Below are 14,804 nucleotides of genomic sequence, written 5' to 3'. Positions count from 1 at the left end.
AGGATTTGGGATTTTGGTAACGTGGAGTTCATGAGGTGACATCTTGCTCAAACTCAGGCATCAAAAAGCGCCTAAATTCCTTTCGTTTCGGGGAAAAAATTTGCCGCCGGCACTGCACGTAGCGTGGTTCGCAGACGTGACGTTGCCACGGGCAGCGAGGGGGTCGGGGGGTGCTGAAAGATATGGCAGCGTATGCAGACAGGCGCGTAAACGGCGCATCGCATTCAGATAGCCATGTAGGCCGCGCCCCCCACGATGGAGCGCCGTACGACACTTTCGTAAACAGCTATGTGATAGAACGAAACTCTAGTTACTCGCAGTATCGGCCAGCATCGAGTAGGGCAACGAGGCGAGCGCGTGATCGGTGATTGACAGCATCTTCTTGAGCTTTCTTGTAAGAGTCAATACGTTTCTTATAGCCATGAGGGCGCGGACCGCACAAAAGGTTGGGGCGAGTTTGGAAAGATGGCCTAATGTGTCATCGCGAAATTTGGTATGGATTGCCCAGCTTTTCGCGTAGGGCGTTTTCAGACCCTGTCTCAGATATCGTCTAAAGTGGACAAAAAGGGGGCGGCGATATTCGGCGTTGGGGGCGCGGTCTTGTCGCCGGAGATGTGGGTGGCGCGCAAAACGGGGCGAAGTCGTTCCAGCTCTCTCTCATGAAGGCCGCATCTGACAGGCCATGTGTTGAGTACACGAATTATCACAATGTGAGTAATTATTTCTTCGATTAACTATCGTCATCCCCCATCTCCTCCGTCATTATTCTGATCCCTTGGCTCTCTCATCATCCACCTCCATTTCTTTTATATCACCCTCTCCGTCCCATCCTCGCTCCTGCCTCCGCCCTCCCCATCTGGAAGCCATCTCATACCTCATCCCCTCCTCCCCATCTCCTTGCACCCTCTCATTCTCAGCTGAGCTACGTCACGGGCAGCAGGTCAGTGGTAGGTGCAGCACCCTATTGCTCATCCCCCCTCCCAGCCTCCTATCCGCATGCCCTCCTCTCCTCCCTAAACCTCTCATTTACTCAGCTGAGCTCGCGTCATGGGCTGCAGGTCGGTGCTAGTGCAGGCCCCTAATAATGCCTCATCCCCACCATCCCCCTCCTCCCCCTGCACCTCTCTCATTACCTCTAGCTGAGCTCACCGTCACGGCAGGGCAGGTCAGTTGCGATAGGTGCAGGGCACCTATATGCCTCATCCCTCCCAGCCTCTTCCCATGCCCCCTCCCGTCTCTCGCCCCTACACTCTCATATACCGTCAGCTGAGGCTCGCGTCATGGCTGGCAGTCAGTGCGTAGTGCAGCACCCATATGATCTATCGCCCCTCCCCAGCCTCCTTTCCCATGCCGCGCCTGCCTCCCCTCGCCGCCTACCCTCTCATTACCGTCAGCTGAGCTCGGCCGTCATGGCTGCAGTCGGTGCATAAGTGCAGGGCTCTCTATGCTCATCCCCCTGCGGCCATCCTCCTTCCGCCTCCACTCCTCCCTCTCCCCTCCTCCTCCGCCTAACGTCCATTACCTCAGGGCATGAGCTCGCGTTACACAGGCGCAGGTACGTCGGCTCATAAGTGGGCACCGCCTATATGCCTCATGCCCCCACTCCCATCCTCCCGCCCCCCTCCTCTCTCCTCCCTTGCCCCTTCTCATACTCAGGCTGAGCTCACCGTCACTACAGATGCAGGTCGGCTGGTAGGGTGCGCAAGCCCCGGTAAGCCGCGATCGCAGCCGGAGCCGGTAGAGATGGCGGCCCTCGTGCAGGCAGCGGCGGCGATGGGTTCGGCACGCTTCGTGCGGTCGTCGTCGTCGCCGTCCGGAGCGCTGTGCACGGCCACAGCGAGCACCTTCGCTGATGCAGCAATCGCCGAGCACGGCTTCAAAAGCGTTAGCAAGGTGGGCAGGCTTACTTGACGCTGTGTGTTACGAGGAGAGAATAGAGGAGTTAGTAGGGTGCAAGGGACTTCCATTGATGCTGTGTGTTACGTAGGGAGAGAATGATGAGGAGTTAGTAGGTGCAGGCTATCCTTGACGCTGAGTGTGTTACGGGGGACGAGAATAGTGACGGAGTTTAGTGTGCAAGTGCTTCCTGGGATGGCTCGCGTTACGGGGGAGAGAATAGTGACAGGAGCTTAGTAGGCTGGCAGGCTTCGCTTGATGCTAGCGTGCGTTACGGGGAGAGAATAGTGAGGAAGTTGAGAGTGACAGGCTTCCTTGATGCTGTGTGTTACGGGGGAGAGAATAGTGAGGAGTTAGTAGGTGCAGGCTCCTTGATGCTGATGTGTTACGAGGGAGAGAATTAGTGAGGACGTTAGTAGTGGTCAGCTTCCTTGATGCTGTGTGTACGGAGGAGAGAAATAGTGGAGGAGTATAGTAAGTGGAGGCTTCACTTGACTGCTGCAGCGTTCGGGGGAGAGAATAGTGAGGAGTTAGTAGGTCAGGCTTCCTTGACACTGCTGTGTTAGCGGGGAGAGAATAGTAGGAGTTAGTAGGTGCAGAAACTTCTTGATAGCTGCTGTGTTACGCGGGGGAAGAATAGAGATGGAGTTAGTAGGTGCACGGCTTCCCTTGATGCTGTGTGTTACAGAGTGAGAGAATAGTGAGGAGTTAGTAGGTGCAGGCTTCCTTGAGTGCTGATGTGTTACGGGAGAGAATCAGTGAGGACAGTTGTAAGGTGCAGGTTCCTTGATGCTGTGTGTTACGGAGGTAAGATAGTGAAGGAGTAAGTAGTGCAGCTTCTTGATGGCTGGTGTGTTATGACGGGAGAATAGTGAGGAGTTAGTAGGTAGGGCTTCCTGATGCTGTTGTGTTAACGGGGGAGAGAATAGTGAGGAGTTAGTAGGCTGCAAGGCTCCTTGATGCTGTGTGTTACGGGGGAAGTAATAGTGAGGAGTTAGTAGGTTGCAGGCTTCTTGATGCTGTGCGTTATGGGGGAGAGAATAGTGAGGAGTTTAGTAGGTGCAGGTTTCCTTGATGCTAGCGTGTTACGGGGAGAGAAAGTATAAGAGTTTAGCATAGGTGCAGGCTTCTTGATGCTGTGTGTTATGAGGGAGAAGAATAGTGAGGAGTTAGTAGGTGCAGGCTTCCTTGATGCTGTGTGTTTACGAGGGAGAGAATTAGTGAGGCAGTTAGTAGCCGTATGCAGGCTTCCTTGATGCGTGGTCTGTTACGCGGGAGAGATAGCTGAGGAGTTAGTAGGTGCAGGCTTCCTCTTGATGCTGTGTGTTAGGGGGAGAGAATAGGTGAGGAGCTTAGTAGGTGCAGGCCTTCGCTGATGCGTGTGTGTTACGGTGGGAGAGAATAGTGAGGCAGTTAGTAGGTGCAGGGTTCCTTGACGCTAGTGTAGGTTCGGGGAGAAGAATAAGTGAGGAGTTAGTAGGTGCAGGGCTTCCTTAGATGCTGTGTGTTACGGGGAGGAACAAGTGAGGAGTTAGTAGGTGGCAGGCTTCCTTAGTGCTGTGTGGGTTAGACGGGGAGAGAATAGTGAGGAGTTAGTAGGTGCAGGCTTCCTTGACGCTGTGTGTTACGGGGGAGAGAATAGTGAGGAGTTAGTAGGTGCAGGCTTCCTTGATGCTGCGTGTTACGGGGGAGAGAATAGTGAGGAGTTAGTAGGTGCAGGCTTCCTTGACGCTGCGTGTTACGGGGGAGAGAATAGTGAGGCGTTAGTAGGTGCAGGCTTCCTTGATGCTGCGTGTTACGGGGGAGAGAATAGTGAGGAGTTAGTAGGTGCAGGCTTCCTTGATGCTGTGCGTGATGGGGGAGAATACGGGTGAGACAGTATATAACAATTTACAATAACACAATGTACTATAATAATAATGTATATCTAAGATAACATCGGGACTCACTCTTTGAAATAGTTCTCAGGTCTTTGTGTATAATCGCCAAACAGAGGAAATAAGCCACGCGTCATGTCATACTGCAACTGTGCTGCACCGCCTTCGTTGAAATTATTCATCAATATAAGCTGCAGCACAAAGAGAATATGTAAATAATTATACATATATAATTAATAAATTTAAAAAAATAAATTTATAAATATTATAGTCATATCTCATTACTTGTTTGTTCGTAATTAAGAATATAAAAACAGGGCACACACAAAAATATCATTGTTGGCAAAGTATTGTACATACAGACATAAAGAGCATAGCGTAAGCGTAGCAAATTACAATAATATTCAATAACTGCCTGGACAGGACTATCTGCTGAATAATTAATCTAGTATCGCCTCAAAACATGATTTTGCCTTCGTGTTCAAATCGGTGCATTAACGCAAACGCGATTCCTAATTAAATGCGGCAACATAGTACATGTCGGGACACGTTCAAGGCAATGTCGCGCTCGCTGTCTCACATACCTCCTCGAAGAAAAACTTGTTTAGGTGCTCGGCCAACTTCTGCCACGCCTCGTCGAACAGCGGTCGACACAGCTGCTGCTCCATCAGATGAAGCCTGTCCCTGAGCACGAGGAACAGTTCACATCCTGAGTCAGACAGCGTCAACTTGAGGTACTCCTTCTGTGAGAGCAATGACAGCCACCTACGCAGCAGCAACGTCGCTATCATCTTTCACTCAGCAAAACCCTAGAGGGCTCATCTATATTATGATGATAGGATGTGAAACGTAGACTGAAGAGTATCGTACAAGCTACAACGAGTGTTTGTGTTAGTGTAGAAGCTGATAGATGGAGAGTACTCAATGAAACCAGCCTTTTTGTTAGCTGTAAAGCTAAACGAATGTTTGAATATGTAGGAATACACAAGGCACTAGGTTCCCAGAACAGATGACATTACAATGATGACTTAAAATATTAATCTCAACCGGCTTGAATGTTTAAAGAAAAGTGAAAATTTATCTAGGTAATTATTAGAGAGTAGATATTATAAAGACACGTGCGCACGTATCCACGCGTTCATGCACATGCATAGGTGCACACGCACGCACGCACACACAACAACAACACACACACACACTGATTAAAGGTATGAAATTATACATTCCGTTAAAAGTACCTGTTGTTTCGATAAGGCCGGCTCTTGGCTTTGATGTCGTACACTGTTGTTTCGACAATGTTCCGCAGCATTTCGTTGCGAATGTGTTCAAGAAGTTTGATTGTCTCATCAAAGATGGAACCTTCAATAAAGTCCAGCTTGCTTGGATCAAAATCCTGGAAGACCTACGAATTTATGAATACACTGAGTTACAGCAGAATGCTGACCACTTGATAATAAATGCAGCATCATGACACCAAAAAAACTATCCAAAATTTCCAATAAAACACTCACATACTTACAGGCTGAGGTTTATTTCCACATTTATATTGCATCTGATGGCTAGAAAATTCTTAAAAGCATCATGTATATATATAACCTTTCACCTCACTCAGTTGAAATCTTGGCACTATTGGTGAAATTGGCTGCGACGCAGCATCTGAAATGTCAGCATCTGTTTCCATGGCAACATCCGAGGCAGACTCCAGATGCTGACTGGCCTGAAAGCTCTCGTATTGCACTTTATAAAACTGCATCTGGAGGAACACCTGAAATTGAGAACGTTTTTATCCCAAATGAATCGCAGCAACACACAAACACGCATGCGCATACACGCATGCACACAAATATGCACACGCACCCATATCCATATTATGATATATACACGCTAGGGCTGTAACGATCCACCGAAATCGAATCGGATCGCGATTCTATTCCCTCGATCCGATCCTCGACATTTTTCCCCGTATTTTCGGTTCCACTTTGATACCACTTTTTTCCTCCAATAGATGGCGGCACTACGCTATATACTGTGGAGTGTTACTCACCAATGTTACTCAGTGTCTGTGCAGTGTATATATAGTATTATATACTCTCTAGACTCCATAGTCTATTCACCATTTAGTATTCATTGGCAATTTCTAATAATTTATTATTGCAAAATAATGAAAATATAAAAAACAAGATATTTCAATATTTTGGGAATCAAATCGAAGGAAATGAATCGAGAGGCTAATATCGAGAACCGGATCGAATCGAGAGGCTTGTGTATCGTTACAGCCCTAATACACGCACAGATGCATGCACACCCACGCATGCACGCACGCGCACATGCGCACACACAACACGCACGGCACCACTGCCACGCACGGCTCGCACACAGCACTGAACGACCGCTACGCACGCCACACAATCACTCACGACACTAACACTACTGACTACACCACACATGCATGCACGCACACACACGCACGCGCGCGCGCACCGGTAGATCACTCCAGTCCTTCAGCACCAGGATGATGTAGTTGACGGCGTTGAGAATTGAGCAGTAGCTGGCATGCAGCGGATGCTTGTCCCGCATCAGCTGCGTCAGTCGGATCCTGAAGTCCTCCAACAGCGTCAGCTGCAGCTCGAAGAAACGCATCTTGTGCGAAGCATAAGGCAAGGAGCTGTACCTGTCTGTGAGCAACAATGACACAACATATTACAACGACGATGACGCAACAAATTACAACAACAGCAAAACAAATTGCAACAATGATGCAACAAATTACAACAGCGATGCAACAAATCACAACAAACACTGCGCAAGTTAATATGCTTACTTCTAGCAAATATTTCCAGACTAACCGGGCCTGGCCCACCGTGAATGGCGTGAATCCATAGTAAAGGTATTTACAGTGCCAATCTGTGATTAGCAGCGACGATATTTCGTACGCGTGTGATCGAGCACTCACCTGTGATCAGCAGCATAACGGTCATGAAGGCTTCGGTGCACTCCGGCACCATTAGATCGTCTACGTCGGCCATGTTGTCTCCATACTGGAGACGCCAGGCAGACTCTGATTCCAGCAAGGCGTCCATCTTTTCCGCTGCAACTGGTAAGCATGACAGGACCGTCGATTTAACTTCCCCAAGTCTTCATATCTTCCGTCGAACAAGTTATCATAAATACTAGAGATGCACAGCAGAGTGCTTCTCAGCAATGCACTGTTTCCTCGTCCATACTGTTTCCTCATCTGATTGCGACCTCACGGTTCCAGGTGTGTCGGAATATGGAAATCACATGCCACTCACTGATCTATACATACCAAATGGATTGCACGTCATTCCATCACCGTAATGCGAACATTGTGTATTATGTATAATTATCATAAACACATCATTACTCGTTAGAGTTCATAGAAATGTTAATGGTATTACGTATTACATATTGAACATTACGTGTTATGTACAAGTACTGTACATAACGTGTAATGTATTATGTGCTGTGCATGTATTTCTACCAAGTTCTACGATTTCAACCAATGACGTATTGCTGCTATAATGCCAGGATCATGGCACTGCCAACCACCCCGCATTGCAACACTCACACTTGTTTTCCAGGGTGAGCCACCGGTCGAAGATGGTGTCGCCACACAGCACGTGCAGGCAGCCGGGCGTTGCGGCAGCGCCACCTGCACTCCGCAGCTCACGGTTGAACAGCAGCGTCTCATCGACGGTGTGCGAGAACACGACGTCATCCTCGATCATGGGAAGGTCAGCTGCAAGCTTCTCAAGGGCAAGCTGCATGAGGCCCCGTGAGAACTCGCCCTGCCGGCGACAACAGCACATAACTAACGGTAACAATGCGCAAACAGTATGAGGCCCTGCAAGAGCTCGCCCTGCCGACGACGACAGCACATTACTAATGGTAACAGCGTGGGAATAGTATCAGGCCCTGCAAGAGCTCGCCCTGCCGACGATGACAGCACATAACTAACGGTAACAACGCGCGAACAGTATGAGGCCCTGCAGGAGCTCCCCTGCCGACGACAACAGCACATAACTAACAGGGAGAGATTTCAGTTGCAGATGAATTTACTTTTAACTTTAAGGTTTACACCGAATGACCTCGTGGACCATATACAATGTTCCTCGCATGTTTGACGACCATCGAAATATGTACACACGCAATACAGTCTTGCACGTTTTCTGCAAAGTTAAATGCTTTGCTTGAATGCACCGCACAATCACAGTGGCAAATCACTTGACCAAACTTTCCGCGCCAACATCCACGTGTCCTTTGCTGAGAACCCATACGAGGGAAACCCCAGTGAAGGTTGTTGGTTAATGTGCTCACCACAGCGTCCATGTACTTAAGGCCGGCGCGATCCATCAGCGGCTGTATGCGCTTCTTCAGGAACCCGCTGTGATCACGAATCCAGCTCAGCACCTGCGTCATGTACCACTCCGGCTGCGGGCGTGCAGATAGTAGTTAGATACACCCACACAAACACTCACGTAGATACACATATAGCACGGCCATCGACTGGATACGTAGGCTGCTCAGATGTAGTACAGAGTAGACAGTTGTATGTACAGAGACTATATCATTTAGATGACGTATAACTACACAGAGTTGTAATACCATTTAAAATCTATACAAGTTTTGGCAGTGACTCACATTTATTAGAAACAGGGACTGCAGACTTAATGTATGAATATCATGGCTATGAAATTCCTTTGCACGATTACAACTCAAGTAATTTTAAGTTGAGTATAAATGCTTCCTTGTACATCCTCCAGCAGTCACCTTTTCGATGTTGTTTGTCAATTTTTTCCCACAAAAATGAAACTTGAACCTTTTCCTAAGAGGCTTCAGCAAGAGTTGAAGGGGAAGAGGAAGTGGTCTCCACTCTGGAATGATGGCTACAATTGGATCCTCTGCTATTAGATGTTCTCTGGAGTTTAGATTAGTTAAGGAACACGAGTGTGACATGACTTTTTAGAGAATAATCCATGGTAAACACTAGGGAAAATGAACTTTCTCAGAATCTGAAAGGGTGTTCACTAATAAATGAACAGCAAAATTATAATTAACGTATAAGGATACGGCAATTGCAGTTGTAGAAGGGAGCCGAACAAGGAATCTAATTTGGCGTGTAGTTCGGCAACATGCTCCTTGCTTGGCTGTGGTAGCTGCTTTAAAATGTTTGACGTGATAAAGGGCCAGTTGAAAGCTTTCAGAATTTCCTCAAACTCGCTGCAACACAAAAACACATGCTGTAGTATGATTCAGGATTCACTCGCCTTCTATGCATTTGTTTTATGCCTTTTTACTAATCGTGAACTGCAAATGAAATCCCAAATGGTTTTCTGTACATAAAAAATTTATTCTGCGAAAATCGATCGTATCTCCAGATGTAATAAGCATAATGCTGGCAACTGTACACAAACATACACCCACCAACATAATAGTCAAATAATCATTGGCTAACCAACAAACTGATACAATTGTTTTAGTAAGTCAACCAATTAGATTGTTAAATGAAGATAGCAATTAAAAGTAATCAATTTGAATCACTGATGAGCCACCAACTAAAATGAGCAGACTCTTCAAGGTCAAAATCTGTATGGACTTATTTGCTAACACTCACCCACCAAATTTTTCCAGTATAATTTTAAACCAGAACATTAATGTGTCATTGACAAATTTGACTAGATGACAACAAGAAGACCCTGCGATGGTTTTGCTCAGCTCTGCCAGCTGTGCATAGTGTTTGACACATCGTTCCTCTGCTTTTATCAGCAATGCCGCTTGTATCGATGAGCTGAAACAAGTACGGGAGTATGAAATTCCCAAAGTTGTACTACACGACTTAATGACGAAAAGGTAATTTTCCACATGGCATCTATTCAATGATGTACATGAATACTCAGTTCTGTGCAGTGATTGTGAATAAAATACAAATATCAGTTGCAGCCAATGCTTACTTTATTTCATCTACTTGCAATATCCACTCTAGATAGTAAACATATCTTTCCAACTGCTGAACTTTGCTGCTAAGTGACACCAACTGTTCAACCACTGGCTGTGCTTTTTCCAGATGATCTGCAATGTCTTTAGCAGCCTGTTGCTGTTTCTGTAACAGGTCCTCAATTTTCTTCAGTGATGACTCTGCTTTGTTAAGTGACTGACTGATGCCACCATCTCCTTTTCTAGCAGATGACAGCTGGAAGAATTACATGTAGGGATGAGTTAATGTCAGGAATCATATACATAGCCTTATGTGGTGGCCCACTGGTGCATTGAGCATCTATAGAAATATGTTAGTTGGCTAATAATAAGCAGCAAAATAGTAAAACCTATCCTAGAAGCTTCGCCATCCTAACCCCTAACTCTGTCTGGTACAGTGATTGTAGTTTATACATTTTTGTAGTGCATTTCACTTAGCAAAGTAGGCAGCTCTAACAAAATATTCTTCATGTCTCTCATTACATGTAATGTGGGTCATGGACTGATGGATGATACACTATATAGTACTTACTAGATCTGGTAGATACATGGTTGGATATCAGTAAGTATTTGTATATATGGGTGTAACAAATTACAAATATATGCATTAGCTAACCAGCTGAATGATTGATATCTGAAGCCAAAAGTCCCATATTTGTGGCACCACCAACGCAACTATCAGATATTGTCATTTTGCCATGAACTAGCTCCAGGAAACGGTATTGCTAGGGTTTAGATACCGCTTTACAGAATTATTGCCACATGTCTGTGTAGTTGGCCTCCGTACTCCACACATCGATGACAGCAGCTCGCGTACCTGTAATAGCTCAACGAATCAATAACCTTGGCTTGCCTTCGCGGTACCACTGGCCGCTACTGGGCCGCACTTATTTATTGCAGTTATGCCCGTTTCTTCTGAGATGAAGTTGGATAAACAACCAGATAGCCGCCATGGTCTGCCATGTTCAGTGCAACTAAAATCGGCATGGACCTGATTTTTCACAGTGCGTAAGGCCAATACAACGCAGTACATATCTTCGCAATCATATTATTAAGTTGTGTAGATTCGAACGATTCCTGGCTTTCACTGTTTAATATTCTACCTATATATACGAGTATATTGATGCCTTTTTTATGCTCGGGCAACGCAGAGTAGCAACGCATGGTATGTTATGTCGTTTCGGGTTTCCGCGTTGCGTTCGAAAATCATGCGCCATTGCAAGAATGCGGTTGCGCCGGTTATTGAAATTTCCCGTTGGCTTTAAATTTACACTGGCCACAGCCAACAGCTCAGGTATTAGTTTTAATAACAACGCTGGAATAACTCTATAAAGGTGAAGATTATATTTCCATACAAAAAAGGCCAGAAATGCTTAGATGATAAATTCTTACTTTGCGAGACTTACGTAATTGTTCGCGTAGTTTTTGTACAGCTACAGAGTTCAATGGTTGGATGTCAGGCGGTGTATTGACGTTAGTCACACAGCGCTGGGTCGGTTAGCCATGAACATGACATGCATAAGTCTACTGTTGCTATCTGTGCTCCTTAGCTGCACCGTTGATGTATTCACATCAAGAGAGCTAATCAGTACCTTAGGTATTATTAGACTCTGATTCTACTGATGTATTGATGTAACATTGATTTAGAGTTTTATAATAATACTTCTAACACATGAAATGTTTATCGCATGATAATAATTAATTCATTAAATGACAAAATCGACAAACGTTTCTGTACTTGTTCAGGTGACCGCTTCTGGGAGCTAGAACTATATGTAGTCCACCAGTGCGTGGGACTAAGGCCATACACATGGTCTTTTTGATATATCATGATGGGCCGTTTTCTTGGAGCAAGTGAATATATGTAAATTACAGTATGATGATGATGGTTTGGATCCATGATAATTGATGAGTACTACACTACAGTACAATTGACAGTACAGTGAATCCTCCAATCAGTGAAAGTGGCTGACACACCACGTTTACTGTTTTATACTACATTACCTTATTGTCCAGCTCCAACTTTTGCACGTGGCTTTCTCTAAAAGGTTTACTTTGCTTTGAAGTATTGGTCAATATCTTCACCCAGTTCCACCGTTATGAAGCGAAACAACCTTTTTCTTTTGATACAGCATACAGCTGCGAACTTTCTCTGCCATCTTGGCGGCTTGTGGCGCTCCCGTTTGGGCATTAATTGAATAAATCGCGGCGTAACAAGTGAAAGTGACCTTAGGTCAAGTGAGCAAAGATCATATACAATTGTATATGATCTTTGAAGTGAGTAAGCATATATAGATATAACATTACATTAACATTAAATCTTTATGCATGAATTCAGATACAAATACATGTACTGACGACAGTTTTACGGATACAGTACATTCACATTGATTGAGTCAATCACTGATTGACGGATACCACTGACTAGGGGCCTACGCAGGAATTAGGCAAGTGGTAGTACTACTTACTAGAGTAGGTCGGTTCAAGGATAGAGAACATGTATCCTAATAAAACCAATGTCATTTACATCATCATAAATATTATTATTATTCAGATTAAGAGGTATAGGGTTTGGTTAGGTAGGATTAGGGTTAGTTAGGCGTTTAGGCGTTAGAACTTAGGCGTTAGAAGTTAGGGTTAGGGTTAGGGTTAGCGCACATTCGCGTTTTATTGCCGGGATACATGCTTCTCTATCTTTGGCCCAGGAGCGGTCTCAGGGGAGAGATAGAAATAAGTTGTGGATATTAGAAATCAGTTTACCCAACTCCCCTAACCCTAATCCGAAATCCTTAACCCTAACTAATGCGAAAGCTAGCTCCAAGAAAACGTATGCTAGGGTTAGGAATTATGAGCTTGTTGTCGTCGCTCAATGACGTCACAGTGTTGGTATCGTAAGTATTCCATGGCACATCCATAATTATATAATACTAGTTAATCCTGAATAGCCGACCGCGTAGAGACGACGTCAGGAGTTGAAAGGTCGTTGGGATCGCGAAATCCCTTTTTTCTTTCTTTTTTTCCTGTTTGCTGTATTTTTCTATCTTTATTTCATTTAACTATTTTTTCCAATTATTGAATTAATGCAAATATTTACATTATTTATTTACAACAATTTAATAACAACAATTAATTCTTTACAAATTTACAATTTTCTTTAGCCCTCATCTGACATGGTCAGATTGCAGCTTGCCAGAATCGCATTGAGCGTGCAGTGCGTGCCGTCGTCAACAGGCGGCCACAAATCTAAACGCCGACGCTACGAAATTCGAAACGCCGCGGATGTGGTGTGGCAATCCAAAACGAGTTGGATGTCGAAGCTGGGGGTCAAGGTCAAAAGGTCAAGAGTGGTAAGAAGGGGAACATTCCCTCCTTAACTTAAGGTTATAGGGAGGAAATGCAGAATTGCGCACAAATCTAACGGCTCGACCTAGCTGTGATAGTCGCGTGTTATAGCATCATGTAGGAAAAAGCATCACTGTTGCGAAATTGGATGTCAAAGGTCAAGGTCAAATGGGGGCGCAGGGCAGATGTTAGACAATTTTCTGAGGACAGGGGGGTTCTGACGGAGCGATTGAGAAACTTTTTGTTTGCAGCGGCGGAACTCTAGGATTTTATGGCTTTATTGAGAAAGCGACAATGAATGTACCTTTCTGCTGACATGCGAAGAGTAAGTGTCGATAAACAAGGTTAAACATGGATTTGTTTACTGTCTGTTAGAAAGGAATGGACTGCCGGGCTTTGCGAAGTAGAAATCTTACATGCCTGGATTATGCAGGCCTACAATGGTCACAGTTGAAATTTCCAAAGCTAAAGTTTGGTTGGAGAAGGTTTATGCCTCCTTAAATCGTTTAATTTCTATGGCATTTGTACTGTCAGGTGTGTTACATGTAACCGGATATGCTCACTAGCAGTGCATGTGGCTGGTTGATATTTACTGTGTAGTTTTTGCCGGCTGGCAGCTCTCATTTCAGCCTGTAGCTTGCACGTAGATGGATGAGGCCTTACCTATTCTGTCTTGCAATAAGTTGTTGCTGACTACGTCAATGGTAGCTTCCACTCTGTTAACCTTAGACATTTAAACGTACGGCCATCTCGTGGAATTTCATACCGATCCCAACGAACCATTCCTTGAGAGAGAGGTTCCTGATACCATCCATGTGCCTTCCACTGCTTCGGGTGTTAGTGAACAAATTTGGACGAACAGGCTTTACTTAGAATCCACCCACACAGAGTCCGACGCAGTAGACGTTAGAGGAGCGCTGTTCGCCTCCTGCGCACGCTTGTTAATCTTATTAATAGCGGTTAGGTTAGGGTCACCAATCATCAGAAACTAGTATAGATAACCTACGCGTTATCTAATACATAATTCTATGGTCACAATGCACCATAAACAGGAGTTTGAGGCACGTGATTTGTATCAACCAATGCAGCGCTCACCTAGAGCCCTATAATCCTAGGGAAAGACGCGCTGCTTTACAGATTTGTATATACATTACTTACGTGACGGGCCAGGAATAGTATACGTATCGTACAGTCTGTTATGCGGTCTTGTGTCGTTATAAGTTATAATTCCACGTCGTGTGCATCTATAGCAAAACACTGAAACAGTCAGACTGAAAACTGCAAAGATTATAACCTATGCACCAAGACCCACCATGCTCGCACGTAGGACTAGATATAGATCTCAACGTAAAGCGGACACGAAACATCACTTTGGACCTCTGTTCACGTCTCGCTAGCTCGTCGCCACACTTTGTTCGTCGGTCGCCGGCAGGATCCTGTCTTTCAGATCAATAAGTTCGTAGAGGGAGACTCCTCTACTAACTATGTTCAGATTAACCTCAATTTTGCGACAAGTACATTAGTTCGTGCACTCATGCACTTTCGCTAAAATCTCGTCATTTTATAGCAATTGCATTGAAAAGTATTTTACAGCAATTGGATTTCCCAGAACGCAACGGCAAACAAGACAAATACTGTGTCAATCTTCAATGCAGTTTCTGTGGTCAAAATATAAAAAACCGACTGCGTTCCTTC

The 14,804-nt window shown here is 45.1% G+C and overlaps 2 protein-coding genes across 6 annotated transcripts in view; one reads left to right on the top strand and one right to left on the bottom strand.

Moving 5' to 3' along the window:
• Window positions 1-14,804, bottom strand: part of LOC106821106 (RAD50-interacting protein 1-like) — a 31,566-nt gene that overhangs the window by 13,481 nt on the left and 3,281 nt on the right. Inside the window, exons 2-14 of one of the 4 annotated variants that reach the window (XM_014825773.1) lie at window positions 9,746-9,984; window positions 9,409-9,582; window positions 8,865-9,014; window positions 8,565-8,712; window positions 8,112-8,225; window positions 7,363-7,582; window positions 6,727-6,867; window positions 6,255-6,448; window positions 5,377-5,538; window positions 5,012-5,175; window positions 4,358-4,538; window positions 3,846-3,964; window positions 3,479-3,627 (exon numbers count right to left, since the gene is read on the bottom strand). In XM_014825773.1, the coding sequence (XP_014681259.1) occupies window positions 3,603-3,627; window positions 3,846-3,964; window positions 4,358-4,538; window positions 5,012-5,175; window positions 5,377-5,538; window positions 6,255-6,448; window positions 6,727-6,867; window positions 7,363-7,582; window positions 8,112-8,225; window positions 8,565-8,712; window positions 8,865-9,014; window positions 9,409-9,582; window positions 9,746-9,984 (2,031 nt within the window). In that variant the 3' untranslated portion in view covers window positions 3,479-3,602. Of the gene's footprint in view, window positions 1-3,478; window positions 3,628-3,664; window positions 3,742-3,845; window positions 3,965-4,357; window positions 4,539-5,011; window positions 5,176-5,376; window positions 5,539-6,254; window positions 6,449-6,726; window positions 6,868-7,362; window positions 7,583-8,111; window positions 8,226-8,564; window positions 8,713-8,864; window positions 9,015-9,408; window positions 9,583-9,745; window positions 9,985-14,804 lie in introns of those variants that run through there. The other 3 variants (XM_014825772.1, XM_014825770.1, XM_014825769.1) reach the window with 3 other exon arrangements.
• Window positions 12,008-14,804, top strand: part of LOC106821107 — a 15,965-nt gene continuing 13,168 nt past the window's right edge. Inside the window, exon 1 of one of the 2 annotated variants that reach the window (XM_014825776.1) lies at window positions 12,008-12,044. The gene's annotated coding sequence lies outside the window, so the exon portion shown is untranslated. Of the gene's footprint in view, window positions 12,049-14,804 lie in introns of both variants that reach the window. The other variant, XM_014825778.1, reaches the window with a different exon arrangement.

Source organism: Priapulus caudatus, unplaced genomic scaffold, assembly GCF_000485595.1.
Source record: "Priapulus caudatus unplaced genomic scaffold, Priapulus_caudatus-5.0.1 Scaffold58, whole genome shotgun sequence".
NCBI lineage: Eukaryota > Metazoa > Priapulida > Priapulimorpha > Priapulimorphida > Priapulidae > Priapulus > Priapulus caudatus.
The sequence above is the reverse complement of the archived record's forward strand: the minus strand, read 5'-3'. Positions and strand labels throughout refer to the sequence as shown.